Consider the following 16,036-nt stretch of genomic DNA (forward strand, 5'->3'; position numbering starts at 1 on the left):
ACTGTTCACCCTCGGTAATTCCCGAGGCAAGCGTTGGGAAACTACAAATTCCCTCTGGAAAATTACCAACAGTTTCGTCGGTAATTCCCGAGGTTGTACAGTTCATCATATTTTACCAATTTTTTGGGCCCCACAAGGCCCCTAAGGTGTGTTGAATGCAAAAACATGCAAAACAGGGATTCTATAATTGTACTAAGGAAAGAAAATCCCAAAATTTCATAAAAGTATATCAAATTTTGCAAAACAATTGATGACTGTTCACCCTCGGTAATTCCCGAGGAAATCGTCGGTAACCACTAAATTCCCTCGGGAATAATTACCGACAGTTGCGTCGGTAATTCCCGAGGGTGTACAGTTCATCATATTTTACCAATTTTTTGGACCCCACAAGGCCCCTAAGGTGTGTTGAATGCAAAAACATGCAAAATAGGGATTCTATAATTGTAATACGGAGAGAAAATCCCAAAATTTAATAGAAGTGTATCCAATTTTGCAAAAAAATTGGTGACTGTTCACCCTCGGTAATTCCCGAGGAAAGCGTCGGTAAACTACAAATGCCCTCTGGAAAAATTACCGACATTTCCGTCGGTAATTCCCGAGGGTGTACAGTCCATCATATTTTACCAATTTTTTGGGCCCCACAAGGCCCCTAAGGTGTGTTGAATGCAAAATAGGGATTCTATAATTGTAATACGGAGAGAAAATCCCAAATTTAATAAAAGTGTATCCAATTTTGCAAAACAATTGGTGACTGTTCACCCTCGGTAATTCCCGAGGAAAGCGTCGGTAAACTACAAATGCCCTCTGGAAAAATTACCGACAATTTCGTCGGTAATTCCCGAGGGTGTACAGTCCATCATATTTTACCAATTTTTTGGGCCCCACAAGGCCCCTAAGGTGTGTTGAATGCAAAAACATGCAAAATAGGGATTCTATAATTGTAATACGGAGAGAAAATCCCAAAATTTAATAAAAGTGAATCCAATTTTGCAAAAAAATTGGTGACTGTTCACCCTCGGTAATTCCCGAGGAAAGCGTAGGTAAACTACAAATGCCCTCTGGAAAAATTATCGACAATTTCGTCGGTAATTCCCGAGGGTGTACAGTCCATCATATTTTACCAATTTTTTGGGCCCCACAAGGCCCCTAAGGTGTGTTGAATGCAAAAACATGCAGAAAAGGGATTCTATAATTGTACTAAGGAGAGAAAATCCCAAAATTTAATAAAAGTGTATCCAATTTTACAAAAAAATTGGTGACTGTTCACCCTCGGTAATTCCCGAGGAAAGCGTCGGTAAACTACAAATGCCCTATGGAAAAATTACCGACAATTTCGTCGGTAATTCCCGAGAGTGTACAGTCCATCATATTTTACCAATTTTTTGGGCCCCACAAGGCCCCTAAGGTGTGTTGAATGCAAAAACATGCAAAAAAGGGATTCTATAATTGTACTAAGGAGAGAAAATCCCAAAATTTAATAAAAGTGTATCAAAGTTTGCAAAAAATAAGCTAACTGTTCACCCTCGGTAATTCCCGACGAAATCGTCGGGAAACTACAAATGCCCTTTGGAAAAATTACCGACGGTTTCGTCGGTAATTCCCGAGGGTGTAAGTGCATGACATTTCGTCGGTTATACCCTCTAGAAAATTTGATGTACTGTACACCCTCGGTAATTACCGACGAAACAATCGGTAATTTTCCAGAGGGTATTTTTGGTATTACCAACGATTTCCTCAGGAATTACCGAGGGTAAACAGTTGTTAGTTTTTTTGCAAAATTTGATATGCTTTTATGAAATTTTGGGATTTTCTCTCCTTAGTACAATTATAGAATCCCTGTTTTGCATGTTTTTGCATTCAACACACCTTAGGGGCCTTGTGGGGCCCAAAAAATTGGTAAAATACGACGAACTGTACACCCTCAGGAATTACCGACGAAACCATCGGTACTTTTTCCAGAGGGAATTTGTTGGTTACCGACAATTTACTTGGGAATTACCGAGCGTGAACAGTTTTCAGTTTTTTTGCAAAATTGGATATACTTTTATTAAATTTTTTAATTTTCTTTCCTTAGTACAATTATAGAATCTCTATTTTGCATATTTTTGCATTCAACACACCTTAGGGGCCTTGTGGGGTCCAAAAAATTGGTAAAATATAATGACTGTACACCCTCGGGAATTACCGACGAAAATGTCGGTAATTTTTCCAGAGGGCATTTGTAGTTTACTGACGCTTTCCTCGGAAATTACCGAGAGTGAACAGTCACCAATTTTTTTGCAAAATTGGATACACTTTTATTAAATTTTGGGATTTTCTCTCCGTATTACAATTATAGAATCCCTGTTTTGCATGTTTTTGCATTCAACACACCTTAGGGGCCTTGTGGGGCCCAAAAAATTGATAAAATATCATGGACTGTACACCCTCGGGAATTACCGACGAAACTGTCGGTAGGTTTTCCTGAGTTCATTTTTGAGTTTACCGACGATTTCCTCGGGAATTACCGAGGGTGAACAGTTATCTATTTTTTTGCAAAATTTGATACACTTTTATTAATTTTGGGAGTTTCTCTACTTAGTACAATTATAGAATCCCTGTTTTGCATGTTTTTGCATTCAACACACCTTAGGGGCCTTGTGGGGCCCAAAAAATTGGTAAAATATGATGGACTGTACACCCTCGGGAATGACCGACGAAAATGTCGGTAATTTTTCCAGAGGGCATTTGTAGTTTACCGACGCTTTCGTCGGGAATTACCGAGGGTGAACAATTAGCTTATTTTTTGCAAACTTTGATACACTTTTATTAAATTTTGGGATTTTCTCTCTGTAGTACAATTATAGAATCCCTATTTTGCATGTTTTTGCATTCAACACACCTTAGGGGCCTTGTGGGGCCCAAAAAATTGGTAAAATATGATGGACTGTACACCCTCGGGAATTACCGACGAAAATGTCGGTAATTTTTCCAGAGGGCATTTGTAGTTTACCGACGCTTTCCTCGGGAATTACCGAGGGTGAACAGTCACCAATTTTTTTGTAAAATTGGATACACTTTTATTAAATTTTGGGATTTTCTCTCCTTAGTACAATTTTAGAATCCCTGTTTTGCATGTTTTTGCTTTAACAGCCGTTATGGGACTTGTGGGGCCCAAAAAATATGTAAAATGTGATGGACTGTACACCCTCGGGAATTACCAACGAAAAAATCAGTAATTTTCCGAGGGAATTTGGTTGTTACCGACGTTTTCCTCGGGAATTACGGAGGGTGAACAGACATCCCATTTTTTGGCAAAATTTGGTACACATTTATTAAATTTTGGGATTTTCTCCACTTATTATAATTTTAGAATCCCTATTTGCCATGTTTTTGCATTCAACACACATTATGGGACTTGTGGGGCCCAACAAATTGGTAAAACTTGATGGACTATGCACCTTCAGAAATTACCGACGAAACCGTCGGTAATTTTTCCAGGGTTTATTTGTTGGTTACGAAAAAGTGTTTCTGTAATTACCGATGGTGAATCGGGAATTATCGATGCACCATCGATAATCATCTTTCCTTTAATTTTTACCACAACCGAGGGTTTTTTTTATCTTTTATCTTTTTCTTTTTTTTTCAACGGTTGTCATTAGTAAAGATAGGTTCAGCATATTAAGATAACATTAGTATAACATTAGTATAGACCATCATAACATTAAACATACGATCTACGTTGAAAGTTTATTAAAGTACAAATCAACAGCATATTTGTTTCTAAAAAACATAATGTCTTGCGGACCAAATGAAGGGTTCTCCTCACTACTCATGTATTCAATAAATTTCAGAGCGTAGACGCCACAATCACCCCTGCAGAATAGCATTAATGATTAGCATTAATGAAAACCAACCACGTGTATTTTCACACGTAACCACAATAAAAAACAGCAGCAATACAAGTTGTTTGAAATGACAACACATTCATACCCATTATCTTGGCGGGGTGCATCTTTGATCATGGTCATCGTGAATGGATCTAAAGTGGGAGACACGTCCGGATTCTTTCCGTAATATCCCCCATCCCTCAATAGGTAAGGCAGCATATACGTAAGGCATTCCGCATTCTTCAACTCTCTATTCTGGACATATTTATTTCCCATATTTGGATCATATAAATCAATATGCCGGGCCTTTAAGTCCACACATGCTGCCAACCAATGAGCGCCTCCATTGTTGACAAGGATGTACACCTGCAAATTAGAACATAACCTCATTATCCACAAAATGGGAAACTTAGTGAGAATTTTTTTCAATATATGTATGGACTTACATAATCACATATCCGCCACGACACGCTAGGTTTGGGTGACCTCCCAAGCACATAGTTACAAAGGGTCGCATCACATGAATATGTGCTACGAGATGCCCTCCATATGGGATAACGCCCTTTGATGGATGACTGCCTAATAATGAAATATATACAATATAAAATATCATCAATATAACATTAAGCAACGCAGTAACATCCCATCATCTTACCCAAAATAACACGTCTAATATGGCACAGGTGTTGGTGAACATCTTCTCATTATCAAACCGCCTTTTTCGTATGAAATACAAAATAGTATCAATATGCTGCAAAACCACATTAAAGGAAATAAGTAACAAGTACGAGGTGATAAATAAAACATCATTCCAAACGTAGGACCACAATGATTTTACATGAACATAAAGCATATAACTTACATCGGAATTCAACCATCCTTCATCGGTCAGTAGCTCAGCAAAAAATTCCTTTCCCACCGTCATATAAGATGTACACACGGTTGCTTCCTTCGGTGCCACCCTATACCACTCATCGAACGCCTTCTCCTTTGATGCATCAATAGGTCGAGTAAGATTAAATTTGACCTTCTTTTTACACAGGTCGGTATAAGGAGAGATGACGTGATGTGACTGGTGGTAAACTCCACCGAATCGCATTGTATCACCAACGTTATGCTTCCGATCTTCCACCTCAATCTCAGCTGATTGGTCATGATGTGGACTGTCAGCTGAAGCACCGATATCCCACCCGAAATGCAAAGGCCGATATGGCACCAAAGCCCAGGAATCCTCCACATAGGGTCCTCCACATACGATATGCTCAAACGGTGTAGTACAATCATCATCCTCCTTCCTACCATTGGAACCGTCTATGGGTGCATCAAATTCTTCAGCTTGCTCTCCAACAGACGGTGCCACAGGGGATGATGGTCTAACCGAAGATGACGGTGAATGGCTATGCATATGATGCTCGGCCTGCAAAACACAATGATTATTTTTGCAGTTCCCAAACTCTAACAACAAATAATTGCTGAATTACAATATGTAATTTAATAATGCTAAAGCACTAAAGTAAAGTATACTAAATTGTCTAAATGATACCTGATGCTTTTGTTGGTCAATAACAGAACTAAGCATCTTCCTTAACGCTGCCATCTCTTTATTTAATTCATCAACTTTTGCCTCCAAGCAAGCAAGCTAATCAATATCAATATCCAAAACATAAGTCAACATATATTAGTACAACATATGAAATACAAATTTGCGTGCAAGTAACAATTGCATACCCTGAAATTAGCATCTGGAGGGCCACTAGAATGCTCCTCAGCTTTGGACGCATCTTTAGAGCTAACATCTTTAGCGCCAACATCTTTAGCGCCAACTATTGGTGCTACAATTGGAGGTGACGTGTAGCAAACTTCATGTATGTCAACTGCTATTGTTCTCCAATAATCCATAGTCTTCTCCTCATCGGTAGCATCTAACCTCCAGTGCACAACATACTACATGCAATGAAGAAAGGAAAAAAAAAGTAAATTTGGAAACTGACTATGGTAATGTAACTTGAATGTAGTCGTACCATGTAGTCTAAACAAAATTTGCCTTACATTGCTATTGGAGGAGAACCAATTATGGACAGCAAAATGGTTCGGTTGCCTTGGAGTATGCCATCCAAGGATCCTCGGACAACGGGTTTCCAACCGGTCGGCAAATTGGTTACCAAAATCAAGGATTGCTTCAAACCCCCACACCTACAAAATACAAATTATAGGTTATTAAATATAAATTTTAAGTAAACGCTACATGTATTAAATATATTACCGTACCTGAAACACCAATGGAAAACCTTTTAGGTCATAATACTGTGATATATTCTTTACTGCACGTCCTCGTCCTCATTGCTGGAATGCATTGTGGAATGAGTTGATCGTCTCCTTGTAGCTCAGAATGCCCCAAGGGTAGGAATTAAACACGTCGAGATCAGCAACCAAATCAATGAATTTTTTTTTTTATTTGAACCTTCGGATCCATTCCGAGTACACCATAAACTAAGAAATATAGTAATGCAATTCTAACAGCATCCCAATCATCCACAAAAAGTGTATCCTTAAATAGTCGTTCCAGTTCGGGCGGTTTCAAGTCACTCCTGTCATCTAGCAACCTCGTGCGCAGCTCATTTCCTTTGGAAATTTGCATATCATACATCGAAGGGTACCTACAAAACTTTAACCCACTAATGAGTGCGAATTCCCACTTCGTAAATCGCACTGCAGATCCGCCGAAGTTAAACTCCAGTACTTCTGGATTGTTGGACACAACTTGTCTGCAAAGCAGGTGATGCACTAACTGACCAGAGAACCGGAGGTTCTTCATGTCAAGTAAGTGTCCAAAACATGTTTGTCTATACTTTTCGAGCTGCTCACTTGTGAGGACACTTGTAATTACTTTGTTCGCCCCTATTGGATTCCCGAATGAATGTGCCCTAACTTTATTTATATCGGCATCCTGCAACATCCGTTCCTTTGGAGCATCGATGGGTTGCAATATGAATTACATAAATGGAACTGACATCAACGATTTAATCATACCCTATTTTTCCACCTTAACTTGATAATAATAATTTCCAACTAAATCTTAAGACATATGGGTTCACATTTTTTTGCACAAGTGGTAATTACCGATGAAACCATCGGTAATCAACCTACAATGAACTAAAAAAAAAGCCCGATGGCCTATCGGCAATTACCGATGGCCATCGGGTGAAGTTTTTCTTCAGTTTTCGCATTCATGAATAAATACTGCCACATGTCTTATCATTTACCACACAAAACAACATAAATGAATATAAAACTTACCATATCAGATGGGGGAGAGGAAAGTGGAACGTGCCCTCGAAGTTTGGTGCTTTCTGTCTCAGATTTGGATTTCTGCCTAGTAGTACGTTGACGCTTAGAGTCGGGTGCTGCTGCTGTGCTACCACAGCGTCTCTTACTTTCCACCTTCTTAACTCCCTTCTTCGGTTGACATCGCAAGTTCCTCTTTGGTGCCATTATAAAGTACAACCTACAAATGTACATTGACAACATTAATAAACTTTTATCTACCTTTAACAACATTGTCAACTATGTATACATACATGTATAAATATCCGCAATCCTCAATTTCATAAGCTCTCTTCCTAAGGATATTGTGCATGCCATAACATTTACTGAACATTTAATGTATAACAGTGTGCATGCCATCTAAATCTTTCTATCTTCTTCTTCTTTAATTTTTTATTTTTTTCTTTTTTGGGGATAAAGTGTTTGCGTGTTTGCTTCTAGCTAACCATGTACCTAAAATTTTATGCATCGATCTTCTCTCTCTCTTTCTCTCTCTCTCTCTCTCTCTATATATATATATATATATATATATATCTATACCTTTAGAAAGTACTAACTCTGGAATTCTCAACTTCAATTCTAATTAATCATAAAGTATTTTTCTCTTATCTCCATGTACTGATTTTTAGTAATAAATTACCCTAGCAAAAAGGAAGAAGAAAAAACTTAAAAGAAAAAAGAAGGTCTGAAAAGCAACTAAGATTTCTAATGCAGCTATAGTCTAAAGTGAGGTTTTAATAGAGCAACCCACAATTGTGGCCAATTATGATGCTACATGCAGAAGCAGATAAAGTGAAATATTGAAATGACTGGAGAGGAAGTAGTCAATTCACCCAAAATAGAAAAACAAGAAAGTGAAGTATAGAGGTGGAAGACTAGATAGAAGCGACGCAACAAACAGATTGTTATAAGCCAATCAAAAGCAGTCCTTAGACTGTATATATACATATCATATTCATGTTATATTTAATTATTTCTTACCATACAATATATGTCTAAAAAATGTGCACAGAAAGTTGCAGACTATAATCTGAACATATAGGTTAAGCTGGACTGCAACATGTCCACCACTTCTATATGAGTATGTCAACTAATGTAGCTACATCTCTTCCCCATACTGCTTGTGTTTAACCTGATTTGGTTGTAAAAGCTCAGACCTACCGACACCTATATATGCTATACAAATCATTCACTTCATATTTATTTTATCTGTATACAAATCCAAAAAGAAATATAATTAGTTTCCTAAGGGTCAAGTACGTTTTTAAAAAAATTCTTCTTTTCAACCCACAAAAACAGTTTTCTAGACAGAGTTTGAGTATCATGCACTAGTGAGATAACACCTTTAGCTTAAGGATTTAAACTTTGATCAGGGTAAAAATCCTTATATCCCTAAGTTGTAACAAATACATATATATACATATGTTATGTTTTTTTATTACAAACTAACATTATTACAAACTAACATTATTCTTCATTAAATTCATTGATTTCCCTGCCTTCATCCTTTATTTATTTTCCATGCTCAGGGATGTCTGTAGATGGAACCCAAAAAAAAAAACATTTTTTTATAAAAATTTAAAAAAAAAATTAAAAAACGACGTGTCGTCTAGGTGTCGTTCATCCCAGACGACATGTCGTTCAATACATCTTCAACCCTTGTCCGGGTCGACCCGAACCCGCCTAAACCAGTACCGACCCGATTCTTGACCCGGTTATTTCTTTCACCTCCAGCCACCGATCAAGGCCAAACCGGTCCCATTTTTTTCCTCTCTTCATTTCCTACTAATGCCCAATATCAATCTATCCTAAATCTTCAAAAAATAAACCCGCCTAAACCAGTACCGATCCGATTCTTCACCCGGTTATTTCTTCCACCTCCGGCCACCGATCAAGGCCAAACCGGTCCCATTTTTTTTCCTCTCTTCATTTCCTACTAATGCCCAATATCAATCTATCCTAAATCTTCAAAAAATATAAACACAAAAAATATAAATAAAAACCCACTCTCCACGGCAACGAAAGAAATAAACATAAAACCAAATCCACACAAAAACAACCCACACCGATCCCACGGCAACAAATAAACAAAAAGATTCAACCAATTACCTTATTCCCTGTGCTGAGATGAGATCCTAATGTTTGGCTTTTCCACGACAGCTTCGGTTTGGTTGTTTGTATTTGTGTGTTCGTGTAAAGCCCGTTTGTTTGCTTTTTTTGTATTTTTGTATTTGTATGAAAGTGTAAAGACGTTTAGAAAAGGAAAAGTTGATTTTTGTTTGGTTTTAAAAATAAGAGGATATGTAAGTAATTATTTTTTGTTTGAAGGTTATAAGGGATATTAAGGGGTAAATCAAAAAAGAAATGAATTGAGAGGGTAAAATTCATGAAGCTCGATCCTATAGGGGTATTGGGACAAATTCTCCTTTTTTTTTTCTTTGGATCGGAGCCCATGCTATGATGGGCTCAAATGAGGGTTTTTTTTTTTTTGTTTTTTGTTAGTTATACGTGTGTGCGTGTTTGTGTAATTTTTTTTTCTTTGGATCGGAGCCCATGCTATGATGGGCTCAAATGAGGGTTTTTTTTTTTTTTTTTCAATTTTAAATTATAGATATTTGCTATGGTAGACTTCTTATGAGAAGTTTTGATCATAAAAAGAACTCTCTAATATTTTTCATCTATAGTTCTTTATTTTTGATTTATTATTATTATTTGCTTTAATATTTTTCTCGGTTTTAATTTTCTTTTTTTAATTTTTAAATTAATGTGGGACCATATAGATGGTAAACATGGATAGACCCAGCAAAGAGAAAAGAATCCTGTTGATTTGTTTACAAAAATCTTCTGTTTTCGGTAGTTAAAATTTCAACAGTTACTTGTAATTTTGTATGAACTTCGTGTCTTTCTTACAAAATATATTTTGAAAATTATGCTAATTTTATATTAAAAATTTTATAAATGCAACAATATTCCCAATATAGCAAAACTTAGAAAGATTATTTTATTCGTCTCAAATCCATGAGATAGTGCCAAATGTTTGTTCGTCTCAAATCCATAAATAATAAGGTATAGTTTTTAATTTATGACAACCATATGGTCATACACAATCAACCTAATATTTGGCAGTAGATTATTTATGTAGAAACTATTAATTTGACCATCCTTCTTCTATCTTGGCTCGTTTCAAATCTTGAAATGAGGCAAAGCAGAAGTTCCATCAAGGCCTTTATCACTGGAAAATGCAACATAGTCTCTCACTGTAGTTTGCCTGTACTTTGGAGGATTATCTTCTGATAATAACTCCTTAATAGGTCCATAGAGTTTTGTGGTTGGCAACATTCCTGTGCAAAAAAAGCTTGCAACAGATATTCTTGGACCTTCACGGTTTGCTAGAACTCTGTGTTCACTACTTTTGAATCTGTCATTTGATATTAGCTGATACACAAAGAGAAAAGAGAAAAAAGACATAAGTACTTACTAAACAAATATGTATTATTTATTAGGTTAACCTTTGTTATAAGAGTTATGTTTTGTTTTGTTTCAAATGTGTTAATGTGTTATGATGTCACTTCAATGAATAATTTATACTAAAAATTTCATGTCTGTTTTATTATAGTCTCAGGCATTAGTATAACATATGACCGTTTTAATGAAAAGGAAAAATCAGAATTTTAGTCATGTCTCAAAAACAGCATTTACAGCTAGCATGACAAATCACCATTTACCAACAAAAATAAAAATCCATATGGTAAATTATAAAATAATACTTGCCTGAAGAATATCTCCAATGTTAACGACTAAAGCACCAGGCTGATAGGTTATGTCAATCCAATGGTTGTTGCATAAGACTTGGAGACCACCTATATGATCCTGAAGCAGCACAGTGATGAAGCTATTATCAGCATGCTTGCTTACTCCCAAAGTGAGTTCTGGTTGTGAGCATGGAGGATAGTAATGGCATAAAACGGCAAGCCCTTCTGCACAATCAATGTCGTTCAAGTGGCTCGGCTTCAGTCCAAGCGCCTCCGATAACAACTCAAACAATAAAATTCCCACTTTCATTATTTTCTCCGAGTACTCCACGAGTATGTCTCTACGAGTTAGCAATATAAATTTTAAGTACATGAATAGGGTGTGCAATAGGATGTTATACTTTGGTTTTAGTATTTCCAATTTTGGGAAAAAAATAATATATTGTCTAACATTTAAAGTATACATCATGATTTGTCTTTTAATTCAATAAATTATACCAGGCATGGTGAATCATTTTTTACATATAGTACTTGGATATAATTCTAATTAGTACATTTTGTACCATGATCTGTGTAAAACTTGTCTAATAACAATTAATCTTGTGTTATTTCCAGATCATTTGTACAAGAATTATTTTGTAGGAAGAGCCAAAATTTTTGAATTTTAAATTAGCTATAGCTAGTAAGTTTCAAGCTTACAAATTGATTTGGTCTCTTATGTGCTGTAGATTAAAACCATACAAGATGTAGATTTCTGTTTAATCAACTATATATAATTGGTACAATAAACGTACATATGCATCTTTCAAAAAGGTTAGAATCTGCAGTTTGGTCTTTATACAAGTAATTTGAAATCCTCTTCCAAAAACTGTTTTCAATCAATTATATAGGATATAAAAATTGTGTTTCTATTTTCAAGTACAAAAAGTATTATTGAAAAGCATAAACTCATATCAAAACTTATCTTCTATATGGCCTAATAAAAAGTTAATTTTCTGAAAGCATGTATAACATCTAATTAAATTACCTGCAGACGTCAGGCAAGTCTTCTAGCTTTGGAGGATTAGGAGCCATTTGAATAAGAAACGTATCCCTCCAATTTGTTGATGGAGCTTTATACAGATCAAAGTTGCTGTTGTAAACCACAGGTCTCATTGGATCTCTGGTATAAAACTGTTTCTTCACCTCAGTATCTTGCTCATAAAACCTAAGAACCCCTTTCTTAATTTCCTCCATAACACTCTCAGGTATTCCATGGTTCACAATTTGAAAGAAACCCCAAGTTTCTGATGCTTCTCTTACTCTTTCAACGATCTCTTTCCGTCGAACATGATCATGTTCAAAAAGGCTTCCCAAGTCTATAACCGGAATGCTAAACTGTTTTCCATCTTCAGAAACTGAGCTCTCATCCAAGTGTTCATCATCCAGACGATAGAAAATACGAGGGATCTCTGCAACACCTGCATCAACAAGTCCTTTAACCCCTGCTTTTGTTTCATCAAAAGCTTTCACTTCACTTGCTCGATTATACTCGGTTTTCTTCAATTTCTCTGAACCTGCACTAGTATCTAATTTGCTGGTAGCCACCATTTTCTCTTCCTTAGTTTTCTCAAACAATTTTTTAGGGTATGTCTTAGATTGTTCAATTTTGATTTTATGTATGGTGATTTGAGGAAATGATCAGAGCAATATTGTTCTGTTCTTTTCTTTTTTAAATTTTCAAGTTGACAAATATTATTATATACGTAACTCGCAGAGCTCTTTCAAAGCCATCATCATGGATTTTTTTCCATATGCTGGGGTTTGGAAGGTGCTGTTTGTCACTGCTGACTAATGCTGATGACCATCAATAACCATATGACACTTGCTAATTGGCAATTATGTATTGGTTTTTTTATTCTAAATCCTAATTTAAGAATGTGAGAACAGCCAATTAAATTATGGATCCCATTTTTACATAAATCCACTGGCCCATAGGTTCTTCAATAAGTTGATTTTGACATTTTGTGCAATATTTTAGGGTGGCAATGGGATTATGGGACCAGCTGCAGAAAATTAGTACCTGATATGCTTTGGTTTACTTAAATAACGTGGCAATGCATTATTAGATATACTTTTATGAATTTGGATTATAGACTTTGTTCCACCATTAATGAATTGCCACGTTATTCCTAAACAAAATATCATGATCCTAATATTAATTTTTAATTTTTCTATAGAACAATATTTTTTTTATTATTATTATTTGAATTGATAGGTTCAATGCATTTGCGGATAAAAACATAGGCGTCAACTGGACTAAAATATACCAAGTTGCTTATGCTGCATCGTCACAACCTGTAATAGGATAGCTTGTTTGAAACTTGGAATAGATAATTAACGAGATCCTGAACCCTAATAATCCACTAAATTTCCATTGACAAGACAAATATGGTTTTTTTTTTTTTTTTTTTTTTTCAACGAGCATGGTACTGCAAGTACACATATCGGTTACATCTAACAACGTGCTAGGTATAAAATTCAATTTTATTCATTAAAAAAATAAGGACATTTCTTTGTAATTAATTTAATTCATAATAGAGAATTCTAGCCGGATAAATTAAAAAATACGAAATACAATATTCTATATTTGCTTAACCAGAGAGATTTTGAATTTTGATTGACACGTGGTAAGACCCAAAAGATTTTTCTTTTTCTTTTTCTTTTTCAAGTCATCTATAGGAGAATTTATTCTCTATTTTACTTTCTTTTCTTTCTTATTTCTTCAAAATTTTTAGGAGACCATATAAATGATAGACTAGACAAAAACCAACTATACATTTGCATAGAGATATCGGAGCCATCAATATTAAAACTTTACTTAAATCTAGAGACAACTGGGATAATTAATGGCAAGGACAAAAGAATCCTGTTATTTGTTCTCAAAAGCCTCTGTTTTCTATAAATATAATGTCTTTCAATCAAATGCAACTATATTCCAATTGTAGCAAAACTTGAAAAGATTACTTTAATTTGTCTCAAATCCATGAGATAGTGTTACAATTGTCATGGACTAGCAATATTTCATAAAAATTATTGAAAAAATATACATTCAATAGGGTATAGTTTTTAATTCAAGACAACCATATGATCACACACAAACAACCTAAAATAATAAATTATTTAATCTATCGTCACTTTCTAACAATTTAAACTTTTAGAATTAATGAAAATTTAATTTCATCTATAGGAGAAGTTATTGCCTAAACGGCAAACATATGAAGAAATTGTGAGTTTTGAAAATAGAAAATATTTTTTGGTCCTCCGATTGGTAATATGCAATTGACAATGGATTTTTTTTTTTTTCTTTCTCTGTCTTACTTTTCTTGTCTCTTCTTTCTTCTTCTTTTATTTTTTTATATTTATTTTTTATTCTTTTATAATTTTCTAGCTCATCATTTAGCTAGGTTCTCTTTTTCAGTGGTTAGTTTTTCTGCTTGGATTGGGGAGGGACCGAAATGGCTACGACAGTGCTTACTGAATGATGTATCTGGTTTATCTCTTTAATATTTTGTTTTTATTTCTTAAAAAACAAAACTAATAATAAAACAACGACAACAACAATAAATTCGCCATATCTCTGGCATATTGATCTTACTTCTATACAAGTTCACAGTAATAAATCCTCTCTTTCGTAATTATAATTTTAACATTCACTTGTAGTTTTCTTTCAAGAAAAAAATTGACATTCACTTGTAGTTTTCTAACAATTCGATGTCTTATATATATATATTAGAAATTGTGCAATTTACCTTAGAAGTTTTATATACACAACTATATCCCCAATGTAGCAAAGCTTAAAAAACAATATTCGGATTTGTCTCAGATCCATGACACATTCATCACATTATTGAAAAATTGATAGGGTAAAGTTTTTAGTTTAGGACAACCATATGATCACAGAGAAACAACCTATTTTCATATATATATATATATATATATTGGAATGGAAGGATTCAAACTCAATCTGAGAAAAACATAGCTTTACCATTGGGTTGTCCTTGCAAGATACATACAAACATAACTTTACCATATCTCTCACTGTTTTTCCCTGTACTTTGGAGGATTATCTTCTGATAACAACTCCTTAACAGGTCCATAAAGCTTCTTGATGTGAAGAAAAAGCTTGCAATGGATATTCTTAAACCTATATGGTTTGCCAATACTCTGTGCTCGCCACTTTCGAATATGTCATTTGTTATTAGCTACAACACAAAATAAAACAAATATATCAAATATTTAAAACTTTATAATATAAGGGAATCTTTTTTTAATAGCCAATGATTTGCCAAACCTTTTGATAGCGGACTAATGTTAATTATGTTGTTCCTATCATGAAATTTTAGTAAATTAGTATTCATATTTTACTTTAAAAGCCCTGTTTTTTTGGTGGTCCCAGGTCAGTTCCTATTATTATTACTTTAATATGTTGTTAAAGATGCCTAGAATGCATTTGGCTTAGAAACATTTAAAATTGGGATAGTAAAACGCCCTCTTTACAATTTAATGGAAAAGATAAAAGGAAAATGATCTCAACCTCTATAACTGGTTGAGATGCTTAAGGAAATCCACCATTTGTTTGAAAAAAAAAAAAATGTTTTCCTATGAACAATTTAATTTTCACTTATAAAACACATATATTATATTATTAGAAATGAAAAAACCTCTATATTTTGCGTCTTTAATATTGATGAATATTATGACAAACTGCATTATTTGGAAAAATAGAAAATCTTACAAGAAAAAATAAAGAACTTGCATAACATCCCAGACCACGTGCATGTGGATATTGTCCGCTTTGGGCCCAACCCGCACGGTTTTGTCAAAACGCATCCACAAGAGAAAGGTATCCACACGCTTATAAGTCATGCTTCGTTCCCCTTTCCAACCAATGTGGGACTTCACAATCCTCTCCCCTTGAGGTCCAGGGTCCTCGCTTGCACACCGATCCGGATACTAGCTCTGATACCATCTGTAACAGCCCAGACCATCCGCATGTGGATATTGTCTACTTTGGGCCCAGTTCACACGGTTTTGTCAAAATGCGTCCAC

The 16,036-nt window shown here is 35.0% G+C and overlaps 1 protein-coding gene across 1 annotated transcript; it reads right to left on the minus strand.

The window, feature by feature from the left end:
* Nucleotides 1-10,188: 10,188 nt before the first annotated feature.
* Nucleotides 10,189-12,731, minus strand: LOC125423379 (1-aminocyclopropane-1-carboxylate oxidase homolog 3-like). The gene is made up of 3 exons (XM_048477242.2): nucleotides 11,973-12,731; nucleotides 10,965-11,286; nucleotides 10,189-10,628 (listed from the first exon to the last, which is right to left on the minus strand). Exons 1-3 carry the CDS (start codon nucleotides 12,533-12,535, stop codon nucleotides 10,377-10,379), a joined length of 1,137 nt encoding a protein of 378 aa, XP_048333199.1. The 5' UTR covers nucleotides 12,536-12,731; the 3' UTR covers nucleotides 10,189-10,376.
* Nucleotides 12,732-16,036: the final 3,305 nt, after the last annotated feature.

The sequence above is a fragment of the Ziziphus jujuba genome, chromosome 3 (assembly GCF_031755915.1).
Source record: "Ziziphus jujuba cultivar Dongzao chromosome 3, ASM3175591v1".
Taxonomy (NCBI): Eukaryota; Viridiplantae; Streptophyta; class Magnoliopsida; order Rosales; family Rhamnaceae; genus Ziziphus; species Ziziphus jujuba.

Excerpts from the sequence above, each read along its gene's own strand:
- LOC125423379 (XM_048477242.2), bottom strand. The coding sequence starts at position 12,535 with ATGGTGGCTACCAGCAAATTAGATACTAGTGCAGGTTCAGAGAAATTG. Across the intron at positions 11,287-11,972 it reads GACTTGCCTGACGTCTGCAG|AGACATACTCGTGGAGTACT; the intron begins GTAATTTAATTA and ends GCTAACTCGTAG. Across the intron at positions 10,629-10,964 it reads ACATTGGAGATATTCTTCAG|CTAATATCAAATGACAGATT; the intron begins GCAAGTATTATT and ends TTTGTGTATCAG.